General features: G+C 37.3%; 1 protein-coding gene across 6 annotated transcripts in view; it reads left to right on the top strand.

Moving 5' to 3' along the window:
* ADAM22 (ADAM metallopeptidase domain 22) overlaps positions 1-23033 on the top strand; it is a 123705-nt gene that overhangs the window by 75485 nt on the left and 25187 nt on the right. For all 6 annotated transcript variants that reach the window (XM_079302487.1, XM_079302489.1, XM_079302491.1 and 3 more), the window contains exons 8-21: positions 4815-4885; positions 5365-5439; positions 7519-7590; positions 8589-8755; positions 10639-10723; positions 11158-11248; positions 12933-12984; positions 14842-14941; positions 17674-17745; positions 18172-18264; positions 20644-20724; positions 20947-20997; positions 21269-21332; positions 21863-21968. In XM_079302487.1, coding sequence (XP_079158613.1) covers positions 4815-4885; positions 5365-5439; positions 7519-7590; positions 8589-8755; positions 10639-10723; positions 11158-11248; positions 12933-12984; positions 14842-14941; positions 17674-17745; positions 18172-18264; positions 20644-20724; positions 20947-20997; positions 21269-21332; positions 21863-21968 — 1180 coding nt within the window. The remainder of the gene's footprint in view (positions 1-4814; positions 4886-5364; positions 5440-7518; positions 7591-8588; positions 8756-10638; positions 10724-11157; positions 11249-12932; positions 12985-14841; positions 14942-17673; positions 17746-18171; positions 18265-20643; positions 20725-20946; positions 20998-21268; positions 21333-21862; positions 21969-23033) is intronic.

Below are 23033 nucleotides of genomic sequence, written 5' to 3' on the forward strand. Positions count from 1 at the left end.
CATGAGTCTAGGAGACAAGAAGTTGCCAAATGTCATTGCAGTTCAGTGACTCTCATCAGCAGCCTGATCAGCATCTTTCACAGCACTGCAATGATGAGGGCCATGCATTTCAGTGCAAATAAATATGGAGGCAGAAGTGGTTTCAAGTGCTTGTAGGGATGAATGCTCATGTTGTGTGTGGAGGCAGAAAGGTTTTTTAACAAAATTGGTTTAATCTGAGAGGCTGACTTGTTAATTGAAGCTAAAATTGCAGTATTTATGACATATCCCTATTCTGTCAAGGATTTGCCAGTTTACAGATGCATTTTCCTGCTCTACAACAAATATCCTAGATAAATAACTGTCCTTCATAGGCACTGACATTTTGGTAGAAACCATCTCCAGACTTCAGGAGTGTTACAGATGTTTGGCCATCTTGTTACAAACTATTTGTCCTCTGGTAACATTTGGATCTGAGATCTTAGGGTGCTGAGTACTGCACACAGATGGGTCCATCCCTGGAGCACAGTTTCTGCAGGTTTGCCAGCTGTTAAGCAAAGTAGAATCATGCAGGGAGTGATTAAGAAAAAAAAAAAAAAAAGAAAAAAAGAAAAAAAGAAAGGAAATTCCTACAGCTGGGTTGCCTTAATTTCAGTTCTGAAGAGAAGGAAACTGTCTGAATCTAAACAAAACAGTGTCCCAGCTTGTTGCCTCCTGTCCTATGATGATGATTGCCCAGGCCAGGTAGAGGCAATGTTGGGATGCAGGGACATGAGCACAAAAGGCTCATGACTTTTGTGCAAGGCATTGACCTCTGTGTCACAAAGCTGCCTGGGTATCACACCTTACACATGTACCATGCATATTGCTGTGCTTGCAGAGATGGTAGTGCAATGAGAGCAATTTAATGAACATTAGGTGAAATAATAAAGTAAATAATTTATCACATTTTCTTGAGGACATATAATTCAAAAGATTGTAATAATGCAATCAATGCTGGGTTAAAAATAAATCTGCCTCAAGTTGTTAAACTAAGACATTGCTAGTGTTTGTACTTACTATCTATAAGATGTTTTATAAGATTTGCTAATAGCAAAATTTTATGTTTTCAAGATTTTGGAATAAAATTGCTTTCTGCTTTTAAAATTATTAAAAGGCATTAATTGCAAGTAAATACCCCAGTTTCACCTCCACCAAAGCTTCTTGATTTAAAAAAAAAGGTCAAACTAGGACCTCACAGCCTTGTTTTGTTTATTTGCTTTTCCCACAAAAATCCAGACATGCTTGTACAGTTTTGATTTTACTGTAGATAACAAATAGTTGCTGGCTTTGCTGTACAAAGCCCAGCATGTGACATAATGGTACGTGCTGCCATCTAGATTGAATTTGAATCCCAGGATTGCAGAAAAGGTTAAAAAGGAAATTCAGTTGCAGAGTGCTAGTCTTCTCAGTTATGCAAGTATTTGGAATGTGGATAAGAGGTACAGAGTGCTAAACTTCCATCACATTATGTTTAGGATCCCATGTATGGAGAAATAGACTTTAATTCACAGTCAACTCTCCCACATGCCCATACTTGTTTTTGTAAAATTGGTTGAAAAGGTTTTTCTGATGTTTGTATGACAATTACAGTACATGTATAATAATATGTCCTCATTAGGAAACCCACCATTTTTCTTTGCCTGTGATTATTCAATTTATCTCTGTCTGGAAGTCATCCTCCATGCATAGTCACAGTTCCAGAGGATGAGAACTCAACCAGTAGCTCTGCTTCTTCCTTGCCGGTCTGGAGAGGTCTGACTGGTGTCTTGACTTTTCTAAAATTCAAATAATATTGGCAATTAATTGCTAATAGTATTGTTGTAATTGGTTTTTTTAAGTACTACAACAAAATTATTATTAGCAGTACAAAGCACTGTGCTGGCCTATGTCATCATAATTACTCTCATAATTTATCAATTTGACTGGCCTAAGGAGATTTTCTGTGAAGCCAAGATTTTTCTCTTATCTTTAGAAGAGTGTGTGTGTGTATGGTAAGATTTCCACTCAGCATTTCCACTGCATTAGGAATGAACTGGATAGATCACCAGCTTCAATACTGGTGTTACAAAGGGAAAAAAAGGTCAAGTGATAGGGATTACTCAGTATAAGAGATAGTAAAAGCACACACTATGATATCATGGTTCAATAGAATGTACTTTATACATTCCTTTGCTCTCTGGGTATTAAAAAAAAAAAAAAAAAAAACAAACCCACAAGCTGAAAAGAATTTATTGTACTGTATTTTGCAATGATCTGAGGAATAATGAGGATTTTAAATAAGGAAGCTTGGACAGCTGACTTGGCATGCTTAGAGCATTTGACTTTGTATTTACTAGACTGTTTTTTCTCACAATCTCTGTTGAGATCTACAATGCCCTGGCATGGTTTTAGATAACAATATGTTGTCAAAGGTACTATTTTTCAAATAATACATAACAGATGTCCTTTTCTTTTGGGATCACATAGAAAACATGTAGATACAACACATAGGAATGTGGTTTAATGGGACTTGGCAGTATTAAGTTTATGGGTGGACTTGATTTTTGCAATCTTTTCCAGCCAAGATGATTCTATGATTCTGTGAATCTTCATTACATTTTTTCAAAGTATTATATCCCCATCAAAATACCTGCTAGGCTCCCTCAACTAACAACATTCTCTGTGATTTTACTGGTTATGTTCTTTTGCCTGAGGGTCCTTGGCTGGAAATGCAACCTATGTGCATTGATCCATCTTGTGAATTATAAGGCAGTGTTAATGTGTGTTGATGTGTTAATGTTAATGGCTGCATTGTTTCCCTTAGAGATGACTGACTTCTGACTGTGGGTAAAATAATCGCATTTGCTGGTAAAGTTAACCCTATATAGAGATCTTATATATATATATATATATATTCTAAATTATGATTTTATTTATTAAAAAGTGTTATTTTTACCAGTTTCCTTGTGTGTGTTATAAAACCAAAAATGACAGGTTGAGATCCAGGCACCAGAACAGTTTAAACTAATTGACATACATAAAGCATAATCAAAATTATGCTTTGATAAAATTTATAAATTATGAGAGTAGTTATGATGACATATGCCAGTGCTTTCTACTGCTAATAATAATTTTGTTGTAGTACTTCAAAAAATCAATCACAACAATCAAACATTGTAGAAAGGTTTTCAAGATTCAGTTTCTCATCATTGCAAGCTCAAGAGTCTGCTGGTCTTTAGGCAATAAATAAGGAGTTTGGGTATAATTTAATTTATTCTTGGTCTCTTTTCTAAAAAAAGTCCTCTAGTGCATTGGTGTAACCATGATAACGTTTTTTAAGCACCTGTGATTCTCCAGGTTGCTCCATGAAAAGATATCTGCAAACCTCACATACCAAAATGACACTATAGACCCAATTTGCCCAAGACAATACCAGTTAGTCAGTCTTTGTTTTCCTGGTTTATTAGCAATTTGCCACTCCTGATTAAGATTATCACTTGGGCCTGGCAATGCCTTGTCAGATGGGCAACTCAGCTCTGTGCTTTAAGATTTTGATGATATTGCAGCCCTATCAAATTCCGATCAGCATGGTTTTTAATCTTATTTTTGAACCTCATGCAGGAATTGTACAATTAATGTACAGCAGGAAGTGAAGCTGTGAAAAATTTTCCTGTCATGCCAGCAACCTGTGCTGGTCAGGAATTTGTAAAAGAAGCAGAAGTTGTGTACAAAGATATGTGAACTGGAAGTACCTTAATTTACACAGCTCCATCAACTCTATAGCAGTATAAGGATGCTCTAGAAACACTATAGGACTATTTACTTCTCTGCAGGACTGGTAAAATCACTGCAACACTGAAAAGTTTTCAGTTCCTTGAAACTGAAAGGATGTCCAAAGCTGCAGAGAGCACAAAAGAGGGAAAGCTGCAAAAGGAGAAAGATATATTACAAACTAAGCAACTGCAAACATTTGATTTGCATGAATAAAAGAAAGATCTTCTTGGGGTTATGAGAATCACAGACTCATTTATACAAGATAAGGGAAGAGCTTTATTTTGTGTAGGGAAAAGAGAGGCAGGGACCATGAATCTAAAATCAAAGATGGAAAATTTCTTGGACATTTGAAAAGGTGAGAGTATGTGCTGTCTTCTGCTTAGTTTATAATGTGTCCTTTTCCATGAGGGGCTGGTAATACATTTGGTAAAAAGGGTTTGGCAAAAGAATAAACTACTTGATGCTTATGATTAGAGGTTTAAGAAGTTAAAGACACAGAGGGATTAGCAGGGAGGAATATTATGTTTGTTAGTGAGCATTGCCAAAATCTCATGGGGTTTCTCCCAACTCTGACATATTTTGCTTTGTGAATATAATCGTCTTAAAGCATTAATTCTGCCTTCCATGCTCTTCTTATTAATTTAGGTAGCTGTTGCAAGAGCTCTGTGAATGTCTGCTGAATTCCCAAAAATGTGATTCACTCCATGGAAGAACTATGCTAATAATATTTCATGCCCAGTATTGGTGGAGTTTTGGCATAGAACATCTGCTGTGCTTTCTGAAGCGTGACACCCACAGATCATCTGTTTCAACAGACCCAGATTATCACTAGTAGAGTTTTTAATAAGAGCCCTGTTACTGGGAAGCATCTGTATTCTTGCCTCCCTTCTAGCTGGAAACTTGAAAAAATGAGTTGTTGCTGCATTTGTATGCTGAAGTGCTGAGGAATGCCATACTACTGTCACGTTGCATCAGGGTCACTAATTGCTGGGCTATATTTTTGTAAATATTCAATGTATCTGTCTGTGTTTTCTGCTTAGAGTTCTGGCAGATGAATACTACATCACAGAATTTTGTTGTAAGGCCAAGACACAAAAGAAGGAAAAGGCAGGTATGTGCCAATATGCTTGTTTATAAGGAATATGCCATCGAGTTTGTTTCATGTCTGCTGAGTTAATTTGTCCAGATGGAGTCCTGCTGGTCCTGCTGCTTTGGCATGAGATCTCTATATCAATACAGCTAATACAAAAAGAAATATCTATTATAAGCTAAACATTGATAGGTTCTCTTGGACATTGCCTACCTGATGAGTTAAGAAATTTTAAAATACTGCTGCATTGCAAATGAAAAAGTAGTTAAAATATTTTTTTTTAGTATAGTTTTATCAGAAACTCCCATAATAAATCTATATATTTTTTATGTTGCAATAGTGTCAAATAGCTAGTTTATGTCACTTTATTTTGTTTCAAAATAAATATTCTAAACAGAAACTTCATTCCCTGTTTATTAAAGTGGGGAAGCTACTAAGTGCAGATGTTTGTTACTCTCTCTGTATTGCCAGACTCTCTTAGAGCTGCATTCTCTCTATAGATTCGTCAGATTCCACGTAAAGTTGAAGAAGAAACAAAATACATTGAGTTGATGATTGTAAATGATCATCTAATGGTAAGACTGACACATTTCATCATCTTACAATTAGCATCAAATTGTCTTGATTTATCCAGACAGCTTAACAATAAGAAAATTATGAGGCCAGAATAAATTCAGTATGTCCTTAATAGAAGATATTATGGTCTTATTAACCACTGATGAAGTTGGTTTTGAATTATGGCAAGTTAATTTCACCAAGAATGCCTGAGGATCAGAGATGAGGATCAGAGATAAGGATCAGAAAGTAACTAATGTCAGTGTGACTTAAGCTGGTGATTTTCTTTCTGGCTTTCCTGAGCATTTGTCTTAGTAACAGGCACTCAGCAATCCATAATGCAGTTATTTCAATTGTGCAGCAGCTGTTGAGAACGGGGAGATTAATAGTGACTAGATTTTTTTGATACATCTCAATCAACATAGTGAAAATTATTTGGTTAAACTTTATCCTTTCTCTGGGAGAATACAGTGGAGTTTTTAACATAGTGGAAAGAGGCATGGTAACAGTGTATTGAAGAAAAGCCAGACTCATTCAAGTGGGAAAAAGCCCAGATTGATGTCAGTGAAGATATTATTAATCATCTAATGAAGGAAAGATCAAAGGAAATGGCAAATTCTCCATCACTTGCAGTGTTCAAAGGTAGCTTCAAACACAAACAATGGAATTGCTCTTGAAGTAACTAGATAAAGTTCAGCCCATTAGTGCCCATCTGACTGGTGACATTAGATAATTTTATGGTCCCTTATGGCTTAAAAATCCAAATATTTCTGTGTATCTTGTCTACTTCTTCTGTATTATGCAGCAATTCTCTCATGTAATACCTGAACTGGCAAAAATAGACATGAGAGTGTACAAGTGCACAAGTAGTGTGCCACTGTCCTTAGTGTACTCCTCCACCAGCTCAGTTTGGTGAACACAGGAAGGTATTCTTGGTTTAAAATGAATAATATTGGATGAAAATTCCTTAAATCAGTGTGACTGTGATTGATCCTAAAGCCCTGAAGCCACAACTTTTCCCTTGGGATCCTATCTGTTCTGGCAGATTTTCTTCAAGGCCAATGTTTCTTAATTTTGTCTAATCACAACTACTGCAAGAGTCAGTCTAGTTAGGAATTTATTCTCTGAGATAAATGCCAGTGATCAAAGAAGCTAAATAATTTTTCTCCTGTGAGAAGGAAATACCATTTGCTGTGGGCTTAACTTCCTTTCCTGGTTTTGGTGTTTTCCCCCCCTCATTCCTGCTTGAAAGGATTCCTTTCCTACACCCCAATTGTGGGAAATTTCTTGCCTACTAAAAGATCCTAACTTCAAGAAAATACTGACAATTTGCATTCCAAAATCAAGCATCATGAGGCACAAGATGGTGAAACATTTCTGAAAATCTTGTGCACTTTGTCTTAAATTCGTCTGAGATACCTGTGACTTTCATGCCCATGATGCTCATTCATAACTCTTTTTTTTTTTTTTTTTTTTTCCTGCAAATAGGAGTATCTGGACAGTTGTTTCCATTGCCATTTTTATAAGTGCATTACAAATTTCAGTAGAGGTGCCATTGGAGTCTGAGTGCTGAATTGGTTTGAACCAGTTACTGTGACATAGGAGTGTGAAACTGTACAAGAAGAAAGCCAGAGAGCAGCTAAAGAGAGAAAATTGAAAAAAAAAGGGAAGCTGATAGATTAAAACATGAATGCAGACTTCTGGGATAACACATCTTAAGGAGTCTCAGCTATGGAAGTTTTTGCTGCTAATTTCTGCATTGGCATTTATGATTAATTTTAAAATTGCCAACAATAATGATAATGAAGACAGTAACAGAATGTTCCTGTTCTTATATCATTTTCCAGTAAAGAATCCTAGGGTACTTTCTGAAGAGGAATTCATACATCCTCACAACAGCTGTTGTGAAGTGTATCAGTAATGTACATTTCTGGGCAATTTTCTGCTATTGGTTATTAGCATTAAACTCAGCACAAGAGAAAAAACCTTGCACAGAGGCTTTATTATTGGTATAATTGCTTTTTACTTCATGGTATTTTGGAAATGGACCTTGTTTTTCTGAAATCTGTACATGTTGCTGATCTGTGCTTGTTTCACAGTGTAAAAAGCACCGCTTGTCAGTCGGCCATACCAACAGCTATGCTAAATCAGTTGTGAATATGGCAGATTTAGTAAGTATCACTCAACTATATGTTCTTTTACGTGTGAGATGAGTCATAAGATTCTCCTGACAGATGCAGGAGTTGTCAGTTCATGGTATAACAATATAATGTATGTGAAGATTACAAATTTTCCTCTAGAACCACAATCATTCACCTATAAAGCCTTTGTCTAACATAGAGCATCAGAGGAGTTTTATTTTGTGGCTTTAAGCATTTAAGTATCCTGCTGGATTGGTCCCTTGAGTCTGAGTTTTAAAGACTACCTTAGATATGACAATTTTTAGCACAGGGTCCCTGTTTTGATGACTTCAAACCCAAAAGGCAATCTGAAATTCTAATGCATTAAAATTTCTCCAGAAAAAGTATGCATGAGTAAATGAGTTAGAATAGGGACATACAGGTGAACTTTGTGGGTTATATTTATGATGCTAATCAGAGAAGCTGCTGACTCACTGCAGAAAAGTATTAGAAAAAGAAAAGTATTACTAGAAGAACAAAATGCTTGAAAGTATTTGGTGTGGAGTGTTAACTCAGCATTGAAAAGATGGTCCTTTTCTTTGTGTTTCAGCCAGCATGAGTTGAAATACTTCTGTAGACATATATAACAGTGGAAACCACAGCTTTATAGATCTTTATTCCACACAAGAGGGCCCTTGTGTGTCATTGGGTGGGCTGGCTGTTATAAAAGACCCATTAATTTCAAATCTTTGAACTATTTGGAATGTAGTAATTTTTCAAAACTCACAATTCTCTTCTTTGTACCTCTGCCTGTGTAGACTAAGAAGGCTAAGAGAACTGATTGAAGAATTAAGCCTAAAAATCTGGATTTACTTGGTTTTTATGTTTTTTGGTTTTAAGGGAGATAAAATCACCATCAAGAATGTAAAGTGTGCCAGAATAAGCTAAATATTTAGCTATGTAAAAATGCAAGCTATTACAAAAAAGGGGTAAACCTCACCTTTGTTCTATTTGACATAATATATTTGTTCATTCTGTTAATGTACTAGATATATAAAGAACAACTTAACACCAGGATAGTGTTGGTTGCCATGGAAACCTGGGCTACTGATAACAAGTTCACCATATCTGAAAACCCCTTGGTGACTCTACGTGAGTTTATGAAATATAGGAGGGATTTTATCAGAGAGAAAAGTGACGCAGTTCACCTTTTTTCGTACGTAACCTTGTGTGATATTTTATTACTGGGTTTTTTTCCTTCCTTGGGGGCTGCTTCTCATGAGTGGCTGATGTATCTCCTTTCTGTTGTGTGTGTAATCCACAATAACTCAGAAAATAATGTTTTGGATGGGGAGGTGGGAAAAAAAATTAATGCACAAGCTGGCTGCTAGTGCAACTAGAGGTTTGACTCTTATTTTAGTTTTAACACACTAAGCCTGAGCTGCATGCGCTCTAATCCTTTGTTACTCTGTGCAATCACCCACCCCACAAGTGCAGCTATCTGAAGAGTCATGCATGGTTCCACCTCAGAGGCTGGCTTCTTTGGCAGTAGAGCATGGATTATTTAAAGGCAGAGCATTTGTTTTGAAACCAATGAGACTTTCTGCTTAAGTGCACTGTGGCCTGCTTTACTTTATTGAATGACCCGCACACTGCAGGATTACTGAAGTGTTTCAGATCCTTAAAACAGTTTGTTCTCCCAAGACATTTGAGCTACAAGAATACTGAGAGGAATGTTATTTTCTCTAAATATCTTAATAAGATTTATATAATAAAATATATTTACAAAAATACAGGAGAGATACATGGCTGCGATTTTTGATCCACACAAGACATACCAGATGAATATCTCTGTTGGATTCCTTTTTTCTCCCTGCTGACTGTTTTAAGAGCCTGTAAGAATAAACTTGACCTAAACACCTCACTTCACATGACTTCAGTAGTGTTCCAGGATACCCAAGCCCAGTATCCACCCTCAGAATTTTTGCATGTACTTAATTACTGCCATTGATTTCTGCCTTGAAGAAATCTGGTAAGATCTGCAAGTGGTGCTTGCAGATTTTGGTTTCTGTCTCAGATCTTTATCTCTAAAATGGGAATCAGATTTTCTCATATCCTTCAAGTTTCTTCTCTGGTGACATTGTAAAGTCTTTGAGGGGGGAAGTGTGGTTCTTGTAAATGTGTGTGGATTGACTAGGACAAAAGAGAGCCCAATTTGACCTGTGGCTGGGACTCTGGCTATCACTGTGATGCTGCTTCCAGTGCTATCCATAGCACCACCACCAATGGTGTGTGTGGTATTGCACTCATAGATAGCTTAGAAACAGCAGTTTCTGAAATTGTGTCTGAGTGAAGCACAGCTAAGCTGGGAGGAGAGGGGGGAGCTGGTGTGATGGTACAGTGGTTACAAATAAGCTTCCACCTTTGGTGCAGTTAGCCCATTGTGATCCTTCTTGATGCTCTTCTCTTCTCACCTGAGGAAAATAGTTTGTTGGATGGATCAGTGCTCTCAGTTGGAGCAGGGTGTATTTTTTCTCAAGTACCCGGCAATCATTCATGATGTGGTCAGCACCAAAGAGGTGATTAGATTTAGGCTCTGAATGCATCTGTAGGAGTTTTCACCTACCTCAGCATCTTCTGCTAATGCATCTCCCCTTGAGTTTTACCACATCAGCACTGCCCAGTTAGACACGTGTCATTTCACTAGTCCTGTGCACTGGGAGCATGGTGGCCTCTCCTGAACTCTGCATGGAGCATGTGCCAGCTGAAGGCACTTGCTGCAGTGAAATGTCAAGAAGCAAGAGGCTGGGCAGATCCAAGTGGTTTGGCAAACTAGTCCCATTCTTCTTATATTAGGTAGTCTGAAAAGGAGGAGGGAAGATGGTAAGTTTTCTGGAGATAGCTTCTCATGTGAAGTTTGTGAGTGGTTATCTGTTTTCCCATCTATTTTTGCATAGTTTGCAGCATAGTGGTGGCATCCAGCATTTGCAAATGTCAGCTTCTCCTTTGTAAATCAGAAGGGTAGATACTGGAATAAGCAGGTGCAAAACTCATGGACTGAGCAGGGTAAACTTCCTTTTCTTTTTGTTTTTGTCAAAGGGGGAGTCGATTTCAGAGCAGTCGAAGTGGAGTAGCCCACACTGGTGGAATCTGCTCCTTGCTTAAAGGTGGAGGTGTGAATGAGGTAGGTGGGGGTACTGGTATGAGCAAAAGTGGTGGAAATTTATCTGCATGGAATTTATCAGTGCATACGTGTTCCTTAAAATATTTTGCTTTTTTTTTCTGATGTGGAATCTTAGTGCAGCTCTACAGAAGGAACACATCAATGAAGTGTGATGAGTGAATGAAGTCAATATACTTCATATACACTTTTAAGCAAATTCTGCAATATTCTCTCATTCATATTTCCAGCTACAGTTCCAAGAAAGAAACAGATTTTCTCTTACTTAGCCTGTTTATAAGCCAGTGTTTAGTTTTCATCTAGCTACCCTGAAGTAAGAATTCTAACACTATGTATCTGATTTTGCCTTTTTTGCCATGATATGAGAAAAGCTTCACTTGAATCTGAGATACCTGTGTGTTACTGATTACTTTTCCTACCTTGCTTGTTTCTTTCAGTTTGGAAAGCCAGACTTAATGGCAGTTACTCTGGCACAGACCTTGGCCCAAAACATTGGCATTTTCTCAGACAGAAGAAAACTTCTAAGTGGTAATTTTATTTGCTTGTTAACTCTGTCTCAAGAGAAAAATCTTTAAAAGTGAAGGATCTTCTCAGTATCTTTCCTGTACCCCCTGCTCGTAATTCCCAATGGCACTGGTGTCACCATTCCATCCAAAATAAACCATAGAGGTGCTTGCCACTTCCATTCATTTCAGGGAGACTGGTGTCTCACCCACAGACCAAATGGCTGCCATCTTATGACACAAGGGTGGGAATATACATTATTAGATCTGGGGATAGTGAGGAGCCTCCTCAGTACTGTTATATACAACAGTTTTAACAATACAACTTTTTATCTGTTTTCCTTGATTGATTTCCTTATTTGTAGATTACCCAAATCCCCTATTTCTCCTGTAGATTACCTGAATTTCCAGTATTTGCTACCCTACTGTTACCATTTCTCTGCTGTAACCTTGATATTCAGCTACTTAGATTTCCCTGTTTACCTGCAATGCTTTAATCTCCACCATTGTGCCCACAACAAACACCTTGCCCTCCCATTTTCATGTTATATGAAGTCCCAGCTTGATATTGGTTAAAATAAAAATACAGTTTTGAAACAATTTAAATAATGAACTGGAGTGCAGATTTACTGGATTGTGTGTGTTTATGCAGCTTTAGTTTAAAATTGATGAGTGAATTTCTTTTCAGCCATTGTAAAGACAATATATAATGCAGAGATACATCAGCATTTAAAGGGGTTTTGTTGCAGATTATGTAAAACTATTTTTCAAAATACTATGTATTTTGAAAATGTAGGACAGATGCTCTATCCTACAGACATGTTCAGTACTCATTTTTGAGTAGGTGTAGGGGCAGGGTAAAAGTAAAACTTGTAATAGTGGTGATTCCCTTTATGGCTGAGAGGGGCAGGACACTGTTTTGGTATGGAGATAGGAGAATACAATTGTTAGACAGAGCTTCATTTCCTTTCTAGTTGTGCTTTTAAAATGTAAGCAATAAACTGATGTTCATGTGTACAGTAAGCGAAGTTATGGAACGTGCAAGTGGAAAGCATTTCTGCTGAAATTACAGCAAGACACAGCTTTGAAAGAGGAGGATTGAGATCAGAGCAAAGTGATCCCATCTGGCAGGGCTGAAGGGAGTTACATGGGGAAGGGAGACAGGCAGGGGAAGGAAGAAGGGAGGGAGGGAGTACAGAGGAAGAAGTGATTGATCCTGCTGTACTACCCTTGTGTTCATGGATCATTCCATGCTTTTTTTTAAATCTGAATTATTGTTTGGGGTTTTTCAAGGGGAGATTTTCAAAATCACATTACCATAGTCAAAGAAGAGAACTGAAATTTGAAAAGTAAAATGATTCTTTTTTTTAAACTCTGAAAATTTGGGAAATGAGTATCATCACACAGGAGAAAATGAGAAAGCTGACTGATGATTTACAAGTGCTGAAGGTTAACACTGCAGTTTTCTTTAAGAGAAGAAAAGAAAAACAGGATATATTTTCAAAACTCAGGATTGCACTGAGTCATTTAGAGTTTTAAAAAAATTTGGCAAGGTGCACTGATACACTTAAACTAAAGTGTGCAATAAACCAGAAAATAATTCTTTTCAACTTGTGCTTTTTGTGATAAGAATTGTATTACTTTGTGACTCACAAGACTCAAGATGTAACTTTTTATCTTTTTTTTAATTTTTTTTTTTTTTTTGCCAGGTGAGTGTAAATGTGAGGACATGTGGTCTGGATGCATAATGGGAGACATGGGGTAAGACATTTCACTAGAGAAAAGTCATGTTCTTCATACAGTGACATAAAGGAAGTGTGTGAAAACTCTTTGGTGGTTCAGCAGAATCTTTTTGATGACTCAGTTTTCAGAAAGTAAAGTATTAGGTATATATCATACAGAGACACTTCCAAAGAAATATGAGAATAAGTGAAATGCCCCTAATGAAAGGGGCATGTGAGGATTTTTGATGAATGCAGATTTTACTTGGAAAACACAAGGCTCAACAGTCAAGCCAGGTCCTTGCAGAGAGGCAGAAGCAGGTGTAGCTTATTTTCTCATGCAAGTTTGCTATTGAGTTGTGGAAACAATGACACACCCCAGTTCTTGAAATTCCACAGTCAAATTTCTGAGGCTTGTCTCATTTTCAGTGTTTTTGTTGAAATCTTTTATCTATATAATTTTTTATCACCAAGTTTGTGTGACATTGTTAGAAAGACTGCCCCCATTGGAGGCTGAGTATGCTCATACTCATGTGTGCTGTCATTGGAGAATCAGCAAAGTTTTGCTGCTGGATGAAATTTGATGCCTTCTGAAGTATATTCAGACCCTAACACTTTTTATTACAGGCCTGTCTTTTATCATGCATATGAATTACATTGTAGCCTAGTTTTAGATATTAATTACCTTGTATTCTAGTTTTAGATATAGACAGGGCTCAATTTTTAATTAATATTGAATGGATCCACAAATTTTCACAATAACTTTGTGGTAAGGACATTTTTGAGCAAAAAAGTATGTTTATTCAAAACTCTTTGAAAGTGCAAATGTGTGCTCTTTTCACCTTACTATAGCTGAAAACATACCTGATAGGGTTTTTCTGATTTTCAGGAAGTTAAAAAGCCAGTCTGAGAGGCATTTTTTATTCTTAGAAAAGTTATAAATTCACATGTTAAGGCCTTTAAATTCTTTATCTGAAGTTCAAACTTCTCAAATAATTTGATACATGAAAAAGCCTTGTATTTACCTAGCTTATTGCTGAACTTTGGTGAAATCCACAACCTCTGTAGCATTTAGACCTAATTCATGAGCATTACAGATGGAAAAATCCAATTATGTTTTGGAAGCTATCTCTCCCAGCAGTACAGGATAGCACTTTGGCTAATATTTTTATATCCAATGGTGAGCTGATAGAGGAAAGCCCTTGGGACTCCAAAATCTCCCTCAAGCATAAGTACTTTAATGACTATGGACCTGAATATAAAGATCACTGCATTTACCTTGGGAAAAGTTATTTCCCTGTGGAAAGGATCCATGCAAAGATTCTCTGAATCACATTGTTTTTAGGTGGGTCCCTGTGTCTCAGGGGCACTCTGTACTCAATTGAAATTTACTGAGTGGGACACATGACAGAGGGAAGCTGAAATGTTAGGTGTTGTTTGTTAGAAGCATGTTTAAAATGGCATTAACTCTATTATATAAAAATTCCGTGGGTCAGGGGAACCATTTCTTCTAAGAGATAAACTATAAGCTATCTCCTGCAGTTTGTATGGGAGGAAATAAATGTATTTCTGACATCAGGCCTGTTAGTGGAACAAGTCATGCTTGTGCAAACTGCACACTGTAATCAGACTTGTGCTGTTTGGCATGTAAAAACTTAGAGAAATATTCTAGACCTCTCACATTCCATGAGCTCTGTGTCGTTGTTGAAATTTCCTTATTATATACTGGAAGGATATTCAAATTATATAGACTTACAAACAGATAGTCACCCTGACTCTGAACAGCACGTTTCCATTATTTTTCTGAAGTATAACATTATATGTCTTCTCTTTTGAAAAAACAAAATACAGTGTAAAAAGCATCAGAGAAAGTAATCCTTCTACCTTATTCTGTTAGGTACTATCTTCCAAGCAAGTTCTCTGAGTGTGATATTGAAGAGTATAATGAATTTTTAAACAATGGAGGTGGAGCCTGCCTTTTCAATAAACCAACCAAAGTAAGCATTACATTAATGTTGAATGTTATTTCTATTCTATTGCTAATTTTGATGAAACCAAGAAAAATGAAAATTATAATGTTGGAAAAAACATCTATAGTTTCGATAGTTCTGGTTCTTTCTAAGTTCCTTCTAAGTTCTAATTCTGGTAACACATGAATATAAGTAGATTATTTTAGTTTGTAGTAGTTTAGAAATTACTTTCAAGTAAATTTCTAATAAAATGGTGTCATGTCCAGTAGAGTATCCACAGCCTCTGATCAAGAATCATGTCTCACAAAATTTTTTCTGAATATTGTGAATACAATACCATTTTGCATTTACAAGAGCTCTGCAATGGAGGATTTGCAGCAGTTTCAATATATTCCTGCTCCATTTACTGAAGCATGTGTTAAAATGTAAAGCAAGCAGGTTAATGATCTTGACTCTTTTCTATACATAATTAATATTAACCTGTATTTAATAGCTGTCTTTCAACAAGCAAAGGAAAGAGGCTAAGGCAGAAAGACAGTCCAATGTGGAAAAAAAGACTTATCTGATAACTGAGGTGGTCACAGATGTAAAAGAGAAGAAAATCAATTCAGGAATGATGCATGTTCCTTCTGGTGAACCTCAGAAAAAGTGCATCTTCTGACAACCACAGAATTTCAATAGAAGTTAAGGGAGGAGAAAACATCAAATCTGGACAAGCTGAGCCTGCTTGTCTCTTAAAGGTCTCTTTTGATGAAAGAGTATATTATTAAAAGCGGAGAGAAAGCACTGTAATTCATTAATAAGATGTATAATTTCTTATTTAAAATGTACCTGAGTTTTAGAAGTTTGCATTTTTCCATCCAGAAACACTGGTAGATTTATTTACTTGCCAAGTGCATTGTTTATATCATGTAATGTGTCTTACTTGGTTTTGCTTTAGTGATTGTGTTCATTTGCACATCTGTCACTTGGAAAAACCCCAATTACTCTCCTTTCAATTTAGTTTGGCAGCACTTTAGGGGTTTTTTTGATGGCATGCAGGAATTTGAGTTAGATGTGGAAGCCAGGGTGATTTAGTGGCTTTTATGTGTTGTGGTTTGGGTTGGTTTAAAGCTTTTGTCAATGGATGTCTGTCTAATTAACAAAGCTGTCAAAGATGTGTTTCCTAGCAAGGGTGATGAGACACAAACTTGTTTTTGTTTTTCAAACACTATGAGGTAAAGGAAAGCTGATGTGACAAGGTGCAGTGTTTGGCAGTGCTCCATTCTTAGATCAGCTATAATCCCAAAAATTACATCAATGGCTGCTGGAGCAGACTGAACATATGCTCTTTTCAAATGAATGGATAAATGATATGACTTTGGGGAAAGATTATCAAATTTGCTTGTAGTGTTTGGTTTTTTTCTTCGATTTTGTTTTTAGCTGTCCTTGTGTACTACAGTAAATTGGCCCAATATTTCAAGGCAGAATGCTCTGTTACTGCTATCTCCTTGTCCCTGTTGTGCAGCACACTGAGAGATTTTGAAGAAATTAAGATGTCTGGAAAAATACATAGGAAATAAGCAGTTTTAACAACTCTTAAATAATTCTAAAGGCTTGCATACATTTTATGTTAAACTCTACATATGCTTTGCATGCTGCAGTCCAATTTCCATTTCAATAGGGGATCTAATTATAGCACATCAGTCTGTGCCAGGCTGTGGTTTGTGGCACAGTGAAGTACGTGGGGTGATGCTCCATCCTGTGGGCTCCTGACAGAAAGGCAGCAGCCAGTGAGAAATGCTCTACACTGTGTACAATGCACTTGTGCAGATGGCTCAGGAGCAGAGTGATTTTGGAACGGTCCTAGTTTAGTTGGAGAACTCAAAGGATGATGTGCAAAATTTTAGTCTGGTGATGCACTTAAATGCCTTCTCATTTATGTAATAAAAGCTACGATTATGTTTTCTTGTGTCCAAAGGGAAAAAATAAAAAAAGTTTTCTTTTAGAAAAGCTACCTTTAAAAATTTTAGGAAGACAGAAAAAATTGAACTGGAAAGAACAGAAACTAAGTGTCCATTAGAAGAGGTTATGGCATACAAATACACAGATTTTGATCTCTTAAGTTACAGTCCAGCAGGAAGACTGAAAGAAGAGGGAGGAAATCTCATCAGCAACACCTCCTGTGCACATCTGCCTGCAATACATACTTATAGAAAACTGCAGAAAGTTCCCAACTGTGGTAGAGGAAAATGGAAATAAAAATCCTACTGCAACAAAAACTGATAAAAAACCCTAGTCTCTCTCTTTCCCAAGCATTTCTGAGCCACATAAAAGGACTAATTTTTATGGCTAATATTTCTGAACTTACAGTGCAGGCTTTAACCTTTCAGCCCTTGTCACTTGAACTCCAACAGCAATTGCAACTGCTGTGAAGACAATGAAATTGTCATATCTTTATTTTTTTTTCCCTTTATTGTCACACCTTTTGCTTTTCAATGTAACTTCTACTCAAACCAAATTTACTGTAAAGCTGACACCTATGCACAGAAGATACCATATGCCTCAGCAGCACTGCTGTATCAATTTTTAGGAGTGCTCATTCTCTGTACTCTTTACTTGTGTCAGCTGTGTCAGTTCTGTGTCTCCCTGAGTCATGGGTACTGTTTTTCAGTTAATGCACTTTGAGTTCTGGCTTAAAAACCATGCTGCACAGAGCAAATATGACAATGATTCCCTTAAAAAGAGACATGCCCTTTGATTTCTGAATTTCCATGCAGCTTCTGGATCCTCCAGAATGTGGCAATGGCTTTGTGGAAGATGGAGAGGAATGTGACTGTGGGACAATAGCGGTAAGTGCAGTGTACTTTAAATTAGCAACTAGACTTGTCCAAGAGTTGGTACTGCACATTGCTGCTGTTAATGATAAGTGGAGGAAGACAAACAGGGTGAAGGTTGTGTGCCCAAGGATTCATAGTAATAGCTGCTTGTGCAGAATGAGACATTCAAAGACAAGAAAGCAAGCATTTTCATAGATGGAAACACTGGTCAGTGCTAAGATGTTAGTATTTAATGGTTGACAATATGAAATTAGAAAAAAATATTTTCTATCTTGCACAGGAGGCAGCGGTTTCATGCCCCACAAATGTATGCCTTTTTCTAGGTGTCTAAAGGAATGGATAAAAATCCATTCAGGTAGCGTGCTAAGAAGTAATAAGAGCTTGGGGTTCATGTGCTTTTCCCACGTATTCTGTTCTCTGTGTGTGTGTGTTGCTCAGGAGTGTGCCAGTGAAGGAGGAGAGTGCTGCAATACCTGCACCCTGACCGCGGGCTCCCAGTGCAGCAACGGGCTCTGCTGTCGCAAGTGCCGGGTAAGGGCAGTGACCTCCACTGCAGCAGCCTGCTGGGAATGCATCCAGGTGGCTGCAGGCACTACAGCACCTGAGTTTTCCCTTGCAACCTTGTGATTACTCTTCTGAAAGCTTACCTTTTAAAACTGGCTGAAATTTGATTTTTCTCAGGCTGTACTCTGTATTTTAGGCTTGGCTTTTTGGGGCAGGGACTGTCATCAAATGCAGAGGTAAATTTAATCCTTCCAGTTTCAGACAAGTTCGAATCAGGTTGAAGTTCTATGAGATCTCATTAGACATCCTTGCTTAAAGGATAGATTAACCATAAAGGTTTCATTAGATGTCCTTGTTTTTTCACTATGAGAATGGTGAGGCACTGTAACGAGTCGAGAATCTGTGGATGCCTCATCTCTGGAAGAGACCAAGGCCAGGTTTGATGGGTCTTTGAGCAAGTGGAAGGTGTTCCTGCCCATGGCAGTGGAGTTGGAGCTAACTGATCTTTAAGGTCCCTCCCAACCCCAACCATTCTGTCATTCTGTGAACCATGCACCTCCTCATCCGTGTGCCACTCCCAGTGCCAGATGTGTTGCTCTGCATTTGCCCCATGAGACTGAATGGGAAAATCATACCACACAGTGTCTGAGGGGAGGATATAGTAAAAAACACAAAAGTGCAGCCAGCAGAATTACTGAGAAGGATTCATCTGAAAGACACCTGACTTCAGTTTAATTTTGGTCTCTCTGTGTCTCCTTTTGTTTGGACTGACTGAAATCCCATTGAGTAAAGGGAATCAAGCCCTATGTAAACTGTAAGTTATTCTCCTTGATACATCAGTAAATAGTAAAAGGAGGTTTAACCAGATCAGGACTGTAAAGGAGGCCTGCTAAATATGACTTCAAATAGTTGTTTGTACTCATTTAGTAATAAAGATTATTAGTATTAATGTAGTTAAAACTGTGCTGTACTGTGTGTTATACTTTTATCTTTGTCTGTGCACATTTGAGAGTTTAATTTCCTTAGGAGTATCATTAATAATAACTGTGGACCACATTCTTGACTTTGTACTCATCCTAATGTTAAAAAAAGAAAAAGCACAGATTAGGTTGGAATAGACCACATTTCTCTAAACACATTCATTTTTAAGATAATATAAAAAAAAAATCAGCAGATTGCCAGTGTGGGTAAGTTTTGCTTAAGAATCCAAGTCATAGAGGCATCACATTTAAGACTATCAGAACAAAACAAAGCTTTTGTACACCTATCTTTTTTTTTTTCCAAATGGGAAAAGGATTTAGCTACTTACAGAGTGGCAAGGGTGAGTGAATGAACAGAAAAGTAGAATTGTACAGAACATCCATCCCTAGGAGCTGTTTATCAGGACAGCTCAAAAGTACTGTATATAATAGCTCCCAAACTTGGGTTACCTTCTCCTATAATATCCTGCCTGAAAGCAGGAGTGAAGGAGGGATTGCAAGCATTACATGGGATTATACATCCCAGAATGCTGTAGTGTCTCTGATAAGGTTAGTGTCTGTCTGCATTTTTTCAGTGACTGGTAGAAAAAAGAAGCTGAGGGTTGAGAAAGAGCCATAGTCTAGTTCTTCCACTGATTTGTGCCCATTCACACCAGCTGTGGAGCTATCAATTGTCCCCCAAAAATGTATATGCATGCAGATCCAAAAAACCAAAAAAAGTCACAGGCCTGCAAAATGACCTGGCTATTACAGTCTTAAGAAAAACTTGAGGAAAAATAAGGAGTCTGTAATATGTCCATGACCAGAAACACTAAAAATTGCCTCAAATGAATTGTCTTCCCTCTTTTCCAGGTTTTAAGACTTAGCACATAATTCTTTAGCCAGAATGCCTATATTAGGTCACTGGTACACTTTTCATTGTTAAATACCCAGTCTCTTAGTAAATGGTGTCAAACTATACAGAATTCAGTGCATTTATTAATAGTTCCTGTTCTTCAACAATGATGGGGGATTAAAATAACCTAAGTGTTTATACATAGAGCTCTGTGGTGCTCTTCATCCCTAGAGAGAAGATCAGGATGACTCCTATTCTGTAAAGAGTAAAATAGTCACAAAAAGACGCAGTGACCTGGTAGGATAATGCTGCCAGCCACTGCAGTGCTGGTTTGGACACTCACAGGGGTCTTCTGCCCCAGGAGAGACTTTTGCTTGGCCCCACAATCCATGCTCTTGGGAGGGGGTGCCTCAGAGAGTGATACCAGTGCACCAATAAATGGCTTGAGTGGTGCAGCATACACAGCAGGGAAAGGAGAGACTTCCTAATTCAATCAGCATGTGAATATTTCCCTTTTTTTATTTTGGAAGCATTGCATTTAAGGCAAGATATAAAGAAACTGACACTAATTTTCTGTGCTTTTTTTTCTAGTTTGAACCTAAAGGAGTTTTGTGTCGGGAAGCAGTGAATGATTGTGATATTGCAGAGAACTGCACAGGAAATTCTAGCCAGGTGATTTTTATGTCTTCTATTCATGAGACAAAAACCCCCACCTGTAATCTAAAAATCATTATGAATGTTTTGTATAGTGTGGTGATTAAAATGGTGTTAAATTTGTTGATGCTGAAAAAAACCAGAATGATATTGAAATAATTTTTCATATGACTTTTGTTGTATACTTTGCTTTCATGCTTGTCTGATCTATGATCTATTGCTTATTTTCTCTTTCTATAGTGTTCTCCTAATATTCATAAAATGGATGGATATTCATGTGATAACAGACAGGTAATTAGGACTTCAGTTAGTTTTACATTCTTTCTGCTGTTATAGATTGCTTTTTATAGATTTTGTTTTAAGTCTTTGGAAGTCACCTGGGACAGTTCTGCTAACATTTATGAGTTTTGGGTGCTAGTCATATTTTGAATGAAAAGAAGATAGAATCACATATTAGTTGCCTCAATATAAAGCATGTGGCTAATCTTTATATTAAAGAAATACATATTTTGGAAAATCAAGTAATTTGAAATATTTTCTGTATTTTTTTCTGTCTTACTAGGGTATTTGCTTTGGAGGAAGATGTAAAACCAGGGACAGGCAATGCAAATATATCTGGGGTGAAAGTAAGTGAATGTTTCTGTATCTAAGTTGGTTGTAATACATGTGGCTTTTAAAGACTATCTTAGCTAAGAAAAATGATGGAAGACACATACTGAGAACCACTGAAAACACTCTTAGAACAGTATGTCTCTCGTTTTCTTGCCCTGTCATTTTGTCTTTCCATCTTTTCCACCTCTTTCTCTAGTGTTGATTAACTTACTGGTGTTTATTCAGAAATCTAAATCTTTAGTTCTCATTAATAACCATCTAGTGAGCCTATGCTCATGTTGATTAGTTTATTTTAATGGCTTCTGGACATTTTTGATCAATAAACTCTCATCAATCTGAACAATATTTAAAAACAGTCCTGTGGTGTCATCATAGAGCTTTTAACTGAGAAGAGCACTGTGCAGAGTTTCATGGGCCACCTGCAGATCATGGTGTTTCGGTTCACAAGCTGGGAAGCTCTGCTTGCTTTGATTGTGTATCCCCATTTCTCATTACATGGCTTTTCAAAGTCACCATCTTAGAAGAGATTTGTTTCTGTTTTCAGAAGTGACAGCTGCTGACAGGTACTGCTATGAGAAGCTGAATATTGAGGGGACTGAGAAAGGAAACTGTGGAAGAGACAAGGACTCTTGGATACAGTGCAATAAACAGTAAGTTGAGCCATTTAGAAAGCTACTAGAATGAGGTTCATACCCCTAATCCAGTTCTCCAGCTGGAATGAAGAGACTCAAAAAGCCTCTCTATGGATCAGACTTCTGGCCTTCTTCTGCAGACCTTTGTGCAAGAAATCCTGAAGAGAGTAGGGTGCCAAGAAAAGATGATCCCTGACAAGAGAGCACCATCTGAGCTTGGGAGAGCTTGGACCACAAGTGGTCCTAGTAATCAGTGAGAGTTAGCAGTGCAGAGGAGAACAGCCTTTGGTTTCACATCTTGGTGTGGTGTTCACTTTTCATGCTGTGCCATTGCATTGCTAAGTTGTGTTCACTTTTCATGACGTTGTAACTTTCCAAGAATACTCCTGCAAATTGCTGCCGAAAGCAAATGTTCACATTTTGGATATATGCCACTGGTTATTTCAGCCCATTTCTGAACCTTTCACCAGTCTTTATCAAACTGTTTTTTCAGATTTCTCCATTCTGTCCATGACATTTGATTTCTAGTTCTGCCTACAGGTGAACTAATGTTCTTTCCCATTTTTTAACGCAGATTTGGTAACCTTACTACTGTTCCACTACAAATTAATAAGTAAAAAATATTCAATAATATGGAGGATGTCAGACCCTACTATTCTGTCAGTGCAAAATTCTCCACACATGAATAATGAGGTCCCCTTCAGTAGTTGAATTAAACTTGGTGTCTATATTTTCCTTACATATGTGTCCTATTAGAGTGTATTTAGAAACAGTATCTACTGTTGCTCCTCTATGGACCAGTTACAGTATCTTAATAGATCATTAAATCAATTTGATGTGGTTTATTCTTGACAGCTCCCTGCTTGTTACTGCTCGGGGCATTTTTGATAAAGTGTTATTAAAACAGAGTTTTCCCAATCTAACTTCCAAGGAGAAGAACTTTTTCAGGAAACATCATTTATGGAAGTTATGGTCAGTGGGAGAACAGCAAGGAATAACAAATAGATCACCAAGCAAGTGGTCATATTTTTGTTTGTCCATTTTAATTTAATTTTATTTTTTCTAAGTATCTGTTTATTCTTT

This window comes from Erithacus rubecula (genome assembly GCF_903797595.1).
Source record: "Erithacus rubecula genome assembly, chromosome: 3".
NCBI classification, from domain to species: Eukaryota; Metazoa; Chordata; class Aves; order Passeriformes; family Muscicapidae; genus Erithacus; species Erithacus rubecula.